The 16,494-nt window shown below is 42.9% G+C and overlaps 1 protein-coding gene across 3 annotated transcripts in view; it reads left to right on the top strand.

Annotated features, from left to right (window-relative positions):
* samd12 (sterile alpha motif domain containing 12) overlaps positions 1–16,494 on the top strand; it is a 120,359-nt gene that overhangs the window by 27,836 nt on the left and 76,029 nt on the right. For all 3 annotated transcript variants that reach the window (XM_055634600.1, XM_055634599.1, XM_055634601.1), the window contains exon 2: positions 15,257–15,432. In XM_055634600.1, coding sequence (XP_055490575.1) covers positions 15,257–15,432 — 176 coding nt within the window. The remainder of the gene's footprint in view (positions 1–15,256; positions 15,433–16,494) is intronic.

The following is a 16,494-nucleotide window of genomic DNA, read 5'->3' as shown; positions in this document are numbered from 1 at the left end:
AAATGATACCAATGAACCTGCCTCCACCACTTCCACTGGAAGCTCATTCCACACCGCTACCACTCTCTGAGTAAAGAAGTTCCCCCTCATATTACCCCTAAACTTCTGTCCCTTAATTCTGAAGTCATGTCCTCTTGTTTGAATCTTTCCTATTCTCAAAGGGAAAAGTATCTACATGATACTGCATCTGCCCACTCACTCAATCAGTCCAAGTCGCCCTGCAACCTGTTAGTTCTGTGTCGTCTGCAAATCTGCTAATGTTACTTTTCATCCCATCTAAATCATTAATATATATTGTAAATAGTTATGGTCCCAGCACCGAGCCTTGCAGCACTCCACTCGCCACTGCCTGCCATTCTGACAGGAACCCGTTTATTCCTACTCTTTGTTTCCTGTCTGCCAACTAATTCACTATCCATGTCAATACCCTACCCCAACACCATTTGCTCTAATTTTGCCCACTAATCTCCTGTATGGGATCTTATCAAAGGCTTTCTGAAAATCCAGATACACTACATCCACTGGCTCTCCTTCATCCATTTTACTTGTCACATCCTCAAAAAATTCCAGAAGATTAGTCAAGCAGGTTTTCCCTCTCATAAATCCATGCTGACTTGGACCAATCCTTTTACTGCTTTCCAAATGCGCCGTTATTACTTCTTTAATAATTGACTCCAGCATCTTCCCCACCACCAATGTCAGGCTAACTGGTCTATAATTCCCTGTTTTCTCTCACGCTGCTTTCGTGAAAAGTGCGATAGCATTAGCTACCCTCCAATCCACAAGAACTGATCCTGAATCGATAGAACATTGGAAAATAATCATCAATGCACCCATGATTTTTAGAGCCATCTCCTTGTGTACCCTGGGATGCAGACCATCAGGCTTCTCGCTACTCTTTGCTATGTTATACACCTTTTCTTTTAGTTTTATTCCAACCCTAACTTTGCTTGTCAGCCACAGTTGTCTCTTACTCCCCTTAGAATATTTCTTCCTCTTTGGAATGAAATGATCCTGTATCTTCTGGGTTATGCCCAGAAATTCCTGCTGTTGTTGTTCCGCCGTCATTCCTAGGAGCCCTACAGCTCAACACTGACCAGACTGAGGAGTTATAGGTGGACGTTAGGAGAGGAACACTCCTGACCCCTGTCTCCATCATGGGTGTGGATTTGCAGTTTACCAAGGTTCCTGAGGGTCAACATCTCCGATGACCTCTCTTGGACCCACAATACCTCAACTCTGGTCAAGAAGGCTCACCAGCGTCTCTCTTCTTCCTGAGGAGACTGAAGAAGGTCCATCTGTCTCCCCAGATTCTGGTGAACTTCTACCACTGCACCATCGAGAGCATCCTTACCAGCTATCACAGTATGGTATGGCAACTGTTTCTGACCGGAAAGCACAGCAGAGGGTGGTGAAAATTGCCCAACGCATCACCGGTTCCTCACTCTCCTCTATTGAGTGTCCAAAGCAAGCGGTGTCTGCGAAGGGCGCTCGGCATCGCCAAGGACTGCTCTCACCCCAACCATAGACTGTTTACCCTCCTACCATCCGGGAGGCGCTACAGGTCTCTCCGTTGCCAGACCAACAGGTCCAGGAACGGCTTCTTCCTGGCAGCTGTCACACTACTCAACAATGTACCTCGGTGTTTGCCAATCACCCCCCCTCCCGGTCACTCCTCCCACCAGGAAAACACTATGACTGTATGCATGTAAATAGATGTATTTATTGAAATCATATTCTATGTCGCTCTTCCAGGGAGATGCTAACTGCATTTTGTTGTCTCTGTACTGTACACTGACAATTAAAGTTGAATCTAAATCTGAGTACATGTTCCTTGGAGTATAACTGGACTGTAAACTGGACTGGTCCAGGAACGCTGAGGCACTGCATAAGAAGGGACAGAGCCGTCAGTACTTTTTGAGGAGGCTCCACTCTTTCAACATCTGCAGTAAGATGTTGCAGATGTTCTATCAATCGGTGGTAGCCAGTGCCATCTTCTTTGCTGCCGTGTGCAGGGGCAGCAGGGCGAAGGCTGCAGACGGCATCAGAATTAACAAACTCATCAGGAAGGCTGGCTCTGTCCTGGGGGTGGAGTTGGATGCATGGGAGGTGGTCTTGATGAGGAGGATGCTCCTCAATCTGCGGACAGTCATAGAGTGATACAGTGTTTAAAATGACCCATCGGCCCAAATTGCCCACACTAGCCAACATGTCCCAGCTACACTAGTTCCGCGTGCCTGCATTTGGTCCATATCCCTCCAAACCTGTCCTATCCATGTACCTGTCGAACTGTTTCTTAAACATTGGAATATTCCCTGCTTCAACTACCTCCTCTGGCAGCTTGTTTCATACACCCACTGCCCTTTGTGTGGAAAAAGTTGCTCCTCAGATTCCTATTAAATCTTTTCCCCTTCACCTTGAACCTATGCCCTCTGGTCCTCGATTCCTCTATTCTGGCAAAGAGAGGTCAACCTGAGGAGCATCTTCAGCAACAGACTGGTTCCACCAAGATGTAGCACAGAACGCCACGGGAGATCCTTTTCCATGTGGGCTCAATCTATACGACTCCCCCCCCCTTCTGTCATGGGCTAAACTGACACCTCTATCTATCTCTAACCCCCCCCCCCCCCCCCCCCCCCCCTTCCCAAAATCTTTGCATGTTCCCAATCCTGGACTTTCCACTCAATTTAATTTCATGTTTCATGCATTTTGTGTTTTATGACTGTTGGCAAACCAACTTCCCTCCTAGGATAAATAAAGTTATATCGTATTGTTTCCTCCTACATCCCAATAATGTTGGTAGGCTAATTGGACTTTAAATTGCCCCTGGTGTAGGTGGGTGCAAGAAAATTAAATGTTCAAAGCTTACAAGGTGAACTCGTTGCACTATTGTTAGGTTCCTACAGGTCAAGCCGTGGAAAGTACTTCAGAACCGGTTGTATTTAGTGACTTTCTTGGCACTGTAGCATCTAATTGAAACAGGCTGGACTGTGCCCTGCAGGGAGGTTGACGGGCTGAGGCAGGATAGATGATGGATCCTATGACTTATCTTCCTGGTTCTGTTGACGCTTGATCATTAGACTATCGCCTGCACCTGATCTCTAATTCTGTCTGTGGTCATTTTGCTTGTGACTGGGATTATATATTTAAGTTTGTCATCGTCCAAACCAAATAGTAACACTATGCTATTCTTTCACTTCCTGTCTAGACCAAAAATGTCTATGCCAATAATGAGAATTTCTATGTGAAGCTGTACCACAGTCCTAGGGGTACATGGATCCCTCGCTGGCATTGAGGCCATCTATCACCCATACATCAAATGACACACAGTGCTGGAGTAACTCATGGGGTCGGGCAGCATCTTTGGAGAACATGGATAGGTGACATTTTGGATCGGGACGAATAAGTCTGTAAAAGAGTCCCGACCTGAAGCGTCTTCTATCCAAACGCCAACTATGTATAAGGAACAGACAATGTCTCGGCTCGCCTTGCTCACCTGCCTTGTCAAATGCTGCCTGTCCGACCTGTTGCAAGCTCATTTCAAATCATCGTTGATCTTGGACTGACAAAGCAACACTGTCAATGGTATTTTGATTATTTATTTGCTTTGACAGATGCTCCCTGGGTGTAATTATTTGCTCTAGTCCAACTCTGTCCCTTACTCCCCATGTCCTAGTTCACTTTAGTTGCGATCCTGATTTTGTTTAGTGAGCCACTCAGTCGCATCTTGCTCTTTCCCAGACCTTTTAATTTTCCATATGAATTTAATTTGCATTGCATAAGAGTGTATATTGGAAGCAATCTCTTTTATTCCACAGATGTCGCCACCTCCTGCCCTAACATCTCCTCTGAAACGTGCTGCAGTGCCCCCGAGAACAAAATGCCGTGAGCTTTTGAGACTTGAAGGAATAGTGCAGTGCTGCCATGATGGAGCAGGCCTGGGCTTTTGTAGGTTGGGATTGTCCTGTCCAGATTGGAATAACATGCGGCATGGTTTCTGGAATTGATATTGGTAGTATTGAGTAGCATTTATTGCTATATTTTGCAATATTGGTAGTATTGTGTAGCAGTAGGTCAGCGGTAGAGTTGGTGGTGCAGCGGTAAAGTTGCTGCCTTGCAGCTCTTGCAGCGCCGGAGACCCTGGTTCGATCCCAACTACAGGTGCTGTCTGCACGGAGTTCGTACGTTCTCCCTGTGACCTGCGTGGGTTTTCTCCGAGATATTTGGTTTCCTCCCACACTCCAAAGACGTACAGGTTTGTAGGTTAATTGGCTTGGGTTTATATACTTGATAGAAGTGTAAATTATCCCTAGTATGTGTAAGCTTGTGTTAGTGTGCGGGGATCACTGGTCGGTGCAGACACGTTGGGCCGAAGGGCCTGTTTCCATGCTGTATATCTAAACTAAACTAAAACTAAACTAAATTTGTTATTTTATCATAAAGATCTGAATCCCAGGGTATTCCTAGTGCTGCACTGTATTCTAATATTTATTCAGAAGGACGGATCATATTAATTCTGTTGATGCTGCTCATATCCTCGAATATTACTTTTTCTGTTTAGGAATGCCTTAAAACAAAGGCGTTTTTGCAGCACTGGGGGATGTGAGCATTCCTTTGCCGACTGTGCTTCTGCCATTTGCAGACATGATGTTTGTCTGAATATGTGGAATTCTTTTGCTTTTGCAGTAGGTGTAGGAATTGAGCAAGAACACAGGAGGTCCCGTATATACAATGAATAATTATTGGCTAACTGTGCTAGTGCTTTTAGTGTTGTAGATGTAGCCTGGTCTATCACACCAACCAAACTCCCCACCATCGACACTCATCTATCTCCAAGAGTATCTCCATTATCTCCAAGAGTAGTCATCATAATCAAAAACACGCTCCACTCCGGTCATTCCTTCTCCCTGCTCCCATTGGGCAGAAGGTTCAATGCTGGAAAACATGCACACCAGACTCGGGAACAGTTGCTTCTGCTATTAGGCTTCTGCTATTAGGCTTCTGTTCCTTCCAGAAGCGAGGGTACTGTCCAATTCACCTCTGCCATACTGTGGCATTGGACTACGTCTATGGAACTGATGTACTGCAATGCTGAGAACTATATTCTGTATTTTCACCTTTGCTCTACCCGTTGTACGTGACTTTAACTTGATTGTATTTGTGTACAATTTTATCTGAGCTGATTAGATAGCATGAAAAACGAAGCTTTTCACTGTACCTCAATGTTTTATTGTAATACGTACTGAAATTCTTACTTGCAGCAGCAGCATATAAAGTTTGGTACAAACTTCTGTCTGTACATGTGACAATAATAAATCTAAGCATTATAAAATTAGAGATCCTGCCAAATAATTCATGAATCGTGATTCATGAAGTGCCTTGTAACATACCATCGTTAGCACGTATGTAACACTCATAGAATTGCAAGACCTCTTAAATGATCCTAATATTTTGTAGGAATAATACTAATGTCCCAGTTAGCATTCTGATAAATACACCTAGTAATACTAATAGAAAAACTGAGTTTGTCTCGGGATGAAATTGTGAGGTAGTGCTCACAATGGCAGGGACAGGCTAGCTGCACAATTCTTGCCATGCCTATCTACTTGGGATTTGGTGCTCGGGGCCAGTGCATCCACTTATGTTGGGCTGTTTTCATAAGCAACAAAATGTCCTGTGGTCTATTTGTGAATACTATTGGGCAGCACGTGGAAAATGCATATGCCACATTTTCACATTTTGTTTTTCACCCGCAGAAGTCAACGAGGGCAGGTTCTGATTGACTTTTAAGGTTCCACAAGGGACTTCATTATTTTTTTTTTCCTATGCATTGATTCTGTGTTGATGGAACTAGTTAAGCCCTCTAAATGGGCAATGCATCTTATTTGCAGAAACATCCTGGAATGTGTCCCAGTGTTGGCAGACTTTGTTCCTGCTAACTACTTGAAATATTGTCTGAATGCTAAAGATGACATATGAAGTATCATTTATTGAGCACTTTACAAAGGTTTTGCCCTGGTCAATTCTTCCCTTCCCACCCGCACCACCCCCTCCCTGGGCACTTTCCATTGCAACCGCAAGAGATGCTACACTTGTCGCTTTACCTCCCCCCTCAACTCCATTCAAGGACCCAAGCTGTCGTTCAAGGTCCGACAGAGGTTCACCTGCACCTCTAACCTCTTCTATTGCATCTGCTGCTCTAGATGTCAGCTGATCTACATCGGTGAGACCAAGCGTAGGCTTGGCGATCGTTTTGCCCAACACCTCCGTTCGGTTCGCAATAACCAATCTGATCTCCCAGTGGCTCAGCACTTCAACTCCCTCTCCCATTCCGAATCCGACGTTTCTGTCCTGGGCCTCCTCCATGGCCAGAGTGAGGAGCAGCCCCTCATATTCCGCTTGGGCAGTTTACACCCCAGCGGCATGAACATTGACCTCCAATTGCCAGTAGCCCTTATTGTCTGCTCCCCTTCACAGCTCTCCCTCAACCCTCTGGCTCTTCCTCTTACTTTCTTCTCTATCTCCCCCCACCCCACCCTACATCAGTCTGAAGAATGGTTTTGGCCCGAAACGTTGCCTATTTCCTTCGCTCCATAGATGCTGCCGCACCCGCTGAATTTCTCCAGCATTTTTGTCTACTTACAAAGTTCTGGTTTGACTTGAACACTGCAAATTTCAGAACTGTGGGCAAAGAGGCATGGAGTAAGAACAATTGGTTAGCTTGTAGTAAGGGGCAGAAAGACATAAGCAGTCAAATTACTTCAGTTGGTGCTGCATGGCATGAGGTATGATTCTGGTGCAGATGACTGCTGTACATCTGTTGTGTTCTCTGATCTATTTACTGGCCATCACTCCAATTCTCAACATTTTCTCCTAAACTGTGAAGTGTGGCATTTTTCTATGTTGTGACCTATTTGGCAGTCCCTTAAAATGTTGGGAGGTGAAATAGACTCACAATGGTAAAGATCATGGGTCTGTATCTGATATCAATTGAGTTCAGCTTGCACCCATTCATGTTCAGCAAAGCTCTTGGAGATAAAGCAACGCACCCAAAAACTGTGTTTTAATAAACTTTTAAAACATGAGCTATTATAGTATAAAGAATTAGAATTAGATTTCTTTATTGCCATTCAGACCTTTTGGTCTGAACGAAATTACGTTGCCTGCAGTCGTACACAGAACCAATAAAAACAAAACCATACAATAAACACAAATTAAACATCCACCACAGTGAGCTCACCAAGCACATCCTCACTGTGATGGAGGCAAAGTCTTAGTCTCCGTCTCTTCCCTCCTTGTTCTCCCTCTGCGCTGAGGCGATCGATCCAGGCCGGAGATGCCGCCCTCCAGTCCAGCGGACCTCCGCGGTGATGTCGCCGCCGCCGAAAGCCGGAACGCCGTCTCCGCTCCGAGACGGCCCGCCACAGCATCAGCTCTGAGCAGCCGCCCAGCTCCAGGCAGCCGCCCCAGCTCCGGGTCCCGCAGTCTCCGCTCCGGGCAGCCGCCCCAGCTCCAGGCAGCCGCCCCAGCTCCGGGTCCCGCAGTCTCCGCTCCGGGCCACTGCCCCAGCTCCGGGTCCCGCAGTCTCCACTCCGAGCCCCGCTGCATCAGTTCCAGGCCGCCACCGAAAGCCAGAACGCCGCACCAGCAAGTCGGGCCATCGCTGCCTCAGCCCTGAAGACGACCAGCCTCTCGTTGGTGAGTCCTGACTGGCTCTGCCTCCGGAGCCTCGGGGTCAGTCGCAGGCTGGAGGCCGCCAGCTCCACCATTAGGCCTCAGCACAGACGGAGGCAGAGAAGGGGGATACTCGGAGCATTCACTGAGGGAGCAGATAAAAATGGTTCAAACGTCCACTCATCCCAATTTCTTCTTTATATTTTGAGCCCTCTATCTAGAGCTTGTATCGGACACCGTTGTCAGCATTGGATTTCATGCCTCCTAAATATTCTGCAAAGATCTAGAGTTAATGGATTACTTTCTGAAATAAACTTGTTACTGTGATGTCAGGAATTCAGCAGCCGATCACACTAATGCAGTGAAATAATTGAAAAGGTTCATTTTATTCATTTTCATTTTAGTAGTGTTGGTTAAGGAGCAACAATTGGCCAGAACATGGGGCAAATTTACCTGCTCATTGAAGTACTCTGGTATGTTCTATACCTAATTGAATCATAAAATGAGGCCTTTATGTAATATCTACTTTAAGAAGTTATTTGAAGCCCTATGGAATTCACTCGGTACCAAAGTGTCAACTCTAATTATGATACCACATCTTTGAAGAGGAACATGAACCTTCTGATTTTAGCCGAGTGCTACTGAAAAACCGCTAGCGGTCTGCAACAGACTATTCAATCTTAAATAAACATGCCTGTACCAGGTGGAACAGTCTTTCTGCGAATCAAGATTCATTACTTTGTACATGTTAACAATGATGGAATGTGATAAGTGAAAGTCCATTCAATGTGGCACTGAGTCTGGGAATTCCCATATTCCAATGTGTAAATTTGAGATAAATTCCTTTGTATTTCTTTGTTACAATGTTATTGGCTAACTTAATCCACAAATATGCCCCTGAAGTCTTGTCCTAAACACTGCGCACCTATTTATGAATAACTGTGTGAATAAATGTGTGTGTGTGTACAAATGTATGTGTGTGTATATATGTGTATGTATAAAACATATTTAGATATATAGATGTACATTGGTTCACTATTGAGACAGACAGCAAATATGAAATGCCTCTGAGGGCAGTGGAGGCTGATCACTGGAGACTTTCAAAAGAGAGTTGGGTAGATCTCTTAAAGATAGAGGAGTGAAGGGATATGAGAAGGCAGGAACAGGGTACTGATTGTGGATGATCAGCCGTGATCACAGTGAATAGCGGTGCTGGCTCGAAGGGCCGAATGGCCTACTCCTGCACCTATTGTCTATGAGAACTTTTTCACCCAGAGTTGTGAATGTATGGAAATTTCTGCCACAGAAGGAAGTAGAGGCCCATTTACTGGATGAATTTAAAAGAAAGTTAGATAGAGCTCTGGGGGCGAGCGGAATCAAGGGATATGGGGAGAAGGCAGACACGGGTTACTGATTGTGGATGATCACAATGAATGGCGATGCTGGGCCAAATGGCCTCCTCCTGAATCTATTTTCTATGATTCTATTGCAGTCGATAGCAACATCATGGATGTCTCTACCACAGTTATGTTCTGGTGATTTCATTTATTGTTTGTGATATCAATAGAAAAATTGTGATTCTGTGATTATTGAGATACTGTACAATAGCAATAGTTTGGCTTATTATGGATGGTTCATATTAGGTATACACACGACTATTACTCTGTCAGCGCTCTAGTATAAGCTGTGTGATTATTGTATAGATGGGGCAGAGGTTTTAGAGTTTATAATCTATGCTTTTGCTTCAATCTAGAAATCTTACAACCCAGTGTTTTCTTTCTGAAGACTTAAAGTCTTCAGCACAGTTGGTGGAGCTGCAGCCTCGAAGCTCCAGAAGCCCAGGTTCGATCCTGACCATGGATACGTCCTGTGTGGAGTTCTCCCTGTGACTGCATGGATTTCTTCCAGGTGCTCCGGTTTCCTCCCACTTCCCAAAGACGTGCGGGTTTGTAGATTAACCAGTTGCTGTTAAATTTCCATGAATGTCGAGGGATTGGATAAAAAAGTGGGCTCGTATAGAACTAGTGTGAGCAGTGATTGATGGTCAGTGTGGACTTGGTGGGGCGGAGATGTTATTTCCATATTGTATCTCTAAACTTGCTCTTTCTAATCAAGTACTTTTAGTCATTGGAGGAGATGTTAGGTGCAAATCCTTATCTGGCCACTATGTGGCAGCAATGTATTTAGTTCAAAATTTAGGTCAATGTTCTGAAATAACTATGGCAAAATATGACCTTCAACTCAAGTTTAAACTACAGTTTTGATTTTATAATGCTAGTGTGAACCAGTTTTGCAGTCGGCTGTGACGGTTTAAACTTTTGATAGACACAAAAAGGTCAAGTAACTCAGCGGGACAGGCAGCATTTCTGGAGAGAAAGAATGGGTGATGTTTAGGATCGAGGCCCTTCTTCAGAACTGTCTGAAGTTACTCCAGCTTTTTGTGTCTATCTTCAGTTTAAACCAGCATCTGCAGTTCTTTCTTACACATTTAGACTTTAGATGTCGAAACGGGTCCTTTGGCCATTGAGTACACGCCGACCAGCAAAAAATATCCTACACATTTGTGGCAATTTACAATTTTACTGAAGCCAATTAACCTCCAAACCTGTACATCTTTGGAATGTGGGAGAAAACAGGTGCACTTGGCGAAAGCCCACGTGGTTACGGGGAGGACGTACAAACTCCTTACCGTAGTCAGGATTGAACCCGGTTCTCTGGTGCTGTAAGGCTGCAACTCTATTGTTGCAACACCGTGCTGCCCAAAGATACCAGAGCTTTCTTCTACGATCTTTGGTGCTGCCCACTGTCACTCTTCTAGGTAAGTAGCAAACCCAAGCTGCCTGCTAATTAGCAAAAGCCACATAAAGATGCGACCTTTAGCAAAGTGGTGTGATTTCCAATGATTCTCTGACATCTCATGACAATGTCTGAAAACAGGCAATTGCATTGAAGATGTTCAAATTCTAACCACAATTTTTTTTAAATAAAATTCTTTAATTTTTTAAAAAATATTTAACTACTTATGTGGAAGTAATAAACATTAGAACCTTCACACGAGACAAAGTTGGAATTTTGAAATTAGAGAGAAATATTGTGTCAAAAGGTTGTTAATCAATAATTATAGATTGGTTTTCCAATTAAAACTCCTCATTCATTAAAAATACATTGTTTTATATGACTCGATTTAAACAAGAATAAACAGTTAAGACACTAGAAATAAAGAAATGAAATGCATTACATTTACAAAGAAATGTGAATCAATTGAAATTTGCCTATATTTCTCGGGTATTCCTTATTCTAGTAAGTGGAGTTGTATACCTGTGCCAGTTCTAAATTTTCACGGGATTAGCATGCTAATTTCGCAAGATAATTGCTATAAACCTGCAGAAATTTGCACTCTACCCTTTTAAACTCCTCGGAAGTCCAGCATTGGTGCAAAGTAAACGTGACGATAGCCATCAATTACATGGAGGTTTAAGACTAGGGCATTTGGTCCCTCTGTTCAACAGTGAGCAAACATTTTTAGTTTTGTTGATAATAATTGTTCTCCTTTCTGAGAAACTGCCTGATTATAGGCAAACATTTTGGACCAGAGATCTCTGATGCATTTAAGTAGAGGTTATATTTTGTAGTTTTCCACTGTTTTGCTAATTTTTATGGGTTTTTTTAGTTTAGAGATACAGCACAGAAACAGGCCCTTCGGTCCACCGAGTCCACGCCGACCAATGATCCCCTCACATCAACACTATCCCACACACACTGGGGACAATTTACTATTTTACCAAGCCAATTAACCTACAAACCTGTACGTCTTTGGAGTGTGGGAGGAAACTGGGGCACCCGGAGAAAACCCACACGGTCACGGGGAGGATGTACAAACTTATAACAGGATATAGTCAGGATCGAACCCAGGTCCCTGCTGTGCCACCGTGCTGCCCAATCACACAGACGGCCAAAAAAGGGCCTTGGATCCTGCATCCTGTGAAAGCAGGAACACGCTGATACCAGCTTCGCATTTCAAGTTTAACACGCACACTCTAGAAGTTGTCAGATTTCCTCCATTGTAACTCTGAGAGCCTGTAGCTTGAGATTCTCACTGTTAATTGAAGACCAATGCCTGTCCTATTGATTTTCCTTTTAAGTACTATTATTGAACTGTAACAATATAATATCCAAGTTCAGAACTGCTTTAATTTGGCTTTAAAACTATATTTCTGGTAATATTTCTGTTTACACGATGGTATTGAACTTTTGTGGAGTAGATGTTATTAAAAAACAGTATTGTGATAAGTCCTTTTTAGTGTTTGTGTATGTATATATAATGTGTGCATTAGATAATGTGTGTGTGTATGTATATATAAAAAATAAATAAAATGTGGTTTCTGATTGGTAAGTTGCTCTCTCGGTCAGATCTTGAGTTTTGCCACACATTTCAAGCACTAGCAAAGCATTCCCTGTACATAGAGCTAATGGTGCAGAATAAAGGCAGAGAGATAAGGGATGAGGTCTGATCCAGCAAAGGAATAATTATTGAGAAATATGGACATAGGGCCAAGATGCTCAGTCCTTTGAACATGCACTGCCCGACAACATGATCATGGCTGATCTTTATCTCAACGTCATTATCCAGCCTTATCCCCACGTTATTTGATTTTTTTTAAATATCCAAAACGTGTTCAAAATGTATTCAGCTGTGGGGCTCCCCACAGCCCTCCCAATGTAGAGAAGTCTTAAGATTTACCACCCTTTTGAGTAAGGATATATCTCCTCATTTCAGTCCTATGTGGTCCACCTTCATTTTGTGAATGTGACCTTTAATTCTCGGCAACTAAGCCAGAGAAACAGCCTTCCTATGTTTGCACTAAGTGCTCAAAGAATTTTGTATGTTTCACCGAAGCCATCGCTGACTTTTCCTAAAGAATAGAAACCTCGTCTCCATTTTTGGCAGACTCATCATCCAAGAATGAGTCAAGTGACTTTGCTGTATTCCCTTTGTAACAAATATATCTTTAAGGTAAAGAGAGAAATTGTATCAAGTATTCCAGATGTGGTTTCACTTGAGCATATTATACTCTTGTACTCAAATCTGTTGCAATAAAGGTTGATTGGAAAAGTGATGGAGGGGAAGTTGGGGAAAAACTTCTCCTGTGTGGGGTTTATATTTCTGGAGATGGCCGTTCTACTTAAGATCACACTCCAAATTAATCATGTGTAATTGGCATGCCAAGTAATAATTATTATCAAATAATTCAATCAGATGCTCTGGTCCGCATACTTTCTTTGTTCGTGGATAACATGGCATCAGTTAAAAAGATGTGGACCAGTTTGTTCCAGCCTTCTATGTCTGCACCTCGGGTGAAATCGTTGTTTTTACATTATCCAATCTTGTTTTTCTTTTTTCTTTTTTTCTTTCTTGTTTTTAATGCACGTATGAATGTGTTCTTCAAAACCAGGTTGCATTAGGTCTTGATACTGTTCAAACTAAGAACATTGAGTTTGGGTCACAAATTGGCTGATTTAGTTTTAAAAAGATTCTACTCAATTCAGCTTTTTTCCTTTTTGGTGCTCTAAGTTGTGCTTTTAATATAATGGATATTTACCATGGTAAGTGGTATTTCGGCAACCCTCATTATCATTGTGCAAACCAGTTTTAGTTCAGGTAATACGGCATGGAAACTGTCTTTGGCCCGACTCATTCATGCCAAACAAATTACCTCCCTGTGCTGGTCCCATTTGGCACATGTCCATTTAAACCAAACCTATCCATGTTCCTGTTCAAATGTCTGTCAAAGTACTCTCCTCCAGCACGTCCTCTGTTCACACAGAGAGTGGTGAATCTCTGGAACTCTCTGCCACAGAGGGTAGTTGAGGCCAGTTCATTGGCTATATTTAAGAGGGAGTTAGATGTGGCCCTTGTGGCTAAGGGGATCAGGGGGTATGGAGAGAAGGCAGGTACGGGATACTGAGTTGGATGATCAGCCATGATCATATTGAATGGCGGTGCAGGCTCGAAGGGCCGAACGGCCTACTCCTTCACCTAATTTCTATGTTTCTATGTTTCTATGTTACCTTGTTCCGCATACCCACCATCCTCTGCCTACGGAAAGTTGCCCTTTGAGTCATCTTTTAAACCTTTCACCTTTAAACCTAGGCCCTTTAGTTTTCGACTCCCCTGTCCTGAGGGAAAAAAGACTGACCATTCACCTTATCTATGCCCCTCATTTGATATGGCGCTGTAAGGTCGCTCCGCAGTTCCTATGTTACAGGGGAAAAAAGCCCCTGCCTATCCAGTCTCTATTACGCAAGTCCTCCAATCCCAGTAACATCCTTGTGAAGCATTTTTGCATCCCCTCCACCGTAATGACATCCTATAGCTCAGCAATCAGGGGTACCACAATCTTCCAAGTGCAGTTTCACCAACTTTTTGAACAGTTGTGACAATTGATCTTATTGCTTCCATTCTATGTTTTTGCATTTCTAAACTGCTTAATGTCCAAACATCGAGGCAACAATAACATCTTTCTAGAACGAGAAAATGCTCTTAAAGCTAATAGTGAATACTTGGGGAACTTGGCCACTTAAATTATTTCTTAAAAATTACAATGGCACTGAATGGAAGTTACTTATAAAGTATGTGATATTACAGTCATAGAAATGAACTGAAGACCAGATTCTATAAACCCTGCTAGAATTATTATTTAACACATTTCTGAATATTATATTGTTTCACATTAGACTATTCCATAAAGAATAGATAGGGTGCTGAACTGTTAAGGGACTGTCCCACTTACACAATATTTTTCGGCGACTTGCTGGCACTGGTCTTGGTTGCAGCAGGTCGCCGTAGATTTTCAACATGTTGAAAATCCAGCAGCAACCAGAAAAATGTACGACTCTTTGGGCGACTACTCACGACCATACAGGCGACATGTCATGGGGCAACACCTGTTTGGTCGTGAATAGTAGCGCAAAGAGTCGTATCTTTTTCTGGTCGCTGCTGGATTTTTAACATATTGAAAATTTTCGGTGACCTGCTGTGACTATGATGGGTGCCGGCCAGCAAGTCGCCGAAAAAATCACGAAAGTGGGACAGGCCCTTTAGTGTTTTTGAATGAGATAATGAAGTTGCATTTATTTTATTCAAGTTCTCAAATGCTATTGTTTTTAAATAAACACACACAAGTTATTCCTGGTGTCCTGGCAAATATATATTTTTTTCAGTAACCATCATTAAACACAGAATACCTGACCATTATTATATTGCTATTTAGGGGGCTCACTGAATGCAAATTGGCTGCTGTGCTTCCAGCATTACAAGTGCCTTGACTTCAGAGTGTAAAGCATATGGGACATCAGAGCTTCAGAAATGTACTAAATGCACATCTTGCTTTTTTGGTTTCTGCTTTGCGCTCTCTCTGCACCCTCACTTTAGCAGTGCCTATAAGCTTGAATGTGGAGAGATTTCCACAATGGAATATTTATTTCTCCTCCAGCCTGACTGTTCACACAATTTGCTTTTCCACTGATGGTGGCTGGATTGACATGTTTACTTATGTCTTATTGTTAAACTTCCATTTCACAGCTGTTCATTGTAATAACCAGAATGGTGTGGATCATGCTGTTTGTACTGAAGATGTAAGCCTACAAGTACTTGGTGATCCAGAGGTCTTGAATTCAAATGATGAAAAGATTTTAAGAATTGTGGAATCAAATGACATTCCAAAGACTCTTCACGTGCCTGAAACCGAATCGGTGAAGGTAAGCGCAGTTGCAATTGGATGTATCGTTCAGTTATCCGACATCTAACAAAACGCAACCATCTCAAAGAATGAGGCACCTAGCCATAAATATTATATGTAATCGGTCTTGTGCCATCCAATATTGACTAAAATGTAAGAATGCTGAATTAAAAAAATTACCATTATTCTTAAACTGGTAAATGAGGGAAATCTGTATGTTGTATTTACTAAAGAGAAGAAAGCAAAGGCCTAAGTGTGAATGTGTTACCAAGTGTGGGAATAGTGAAGAGAATTGATGAGCTTTAAAATTAGCCGCGCCTATGGCAGTAATGTTATTTTTCCCAAGATTGGTGACGTTGTGGTTAGTGAGGAAGGTGGTCCCAGACTGCAGGAGGATATCAAGCTGGTTGAAACTGAGAAAATGTCAGGAGATGGAATTTAATCCTGACAAGTGTAAGGTCATAGGCAGCGAGTCAGACAGCATGCAAAGAGGCCCTTCAGCCCAACTCGTCCAGCTGACTAAGAAGTCCCATCTAAGTTAGTCCCACACCCATGTCTCTTTAAACCTTTCTTATCCCTGTACCCATCCAATTGTCTTTTAAATGTTATAATAGTACCTGGCTTGACTATCTCCTTTGGCAGATCATTCCATATACCCACCATCTTCCCAGTGGGGAAAAAAAAAAATTACCTATCTTGAACCTCATCTTAAACTGATATCCTCTGGTTTTTGATTTCCCCTATCCTGGGTAAAAGACTGCATTCACTATCTATTCCCCTCTTGATTGTATACATCACTATAAGATTATCGCTCTCCCTCCTGTGCTCCAACAATTTAATTCTTAGCCAGCCTAAATTCTCCCTATTTCTCGGCCCCTCTAGTCCTGACAGCATCCTCTTAAACCTTCTTTGCATTCTTTCCGGCCTAAAGACATTCTCGTTATAGCAGGGTGACCAAAACTGAACACAATACTCCAAATGTGGCCTCGCCCACACCTTGTACAACCAACATAACATCCTAACTTCTATACTCAAGACCTTTAACCATCCCCTCCCCAGGTCCTTTCCCTTGCAACCTCAG

Source organism: Leucoraja erinacea, chromosome 4 (assembly GCF_028641065.1).
Source record: "Leucoraja erinacea ecotype New England chromosome 4, Leri_hhj_1, whole genome shotgun sequence".
In the NCBI taxonomy this organism is placed as follows: domain Eukaryota; kingdom Metazoa; phylum Chordata; class Chondrichthyes; order Rajiformes; family Rajidae; genus Leucoraja; species Leucoraja erinaceus.
This window is presented reverse-complemented; position numbering and strand designations above follow the sequence as displayed.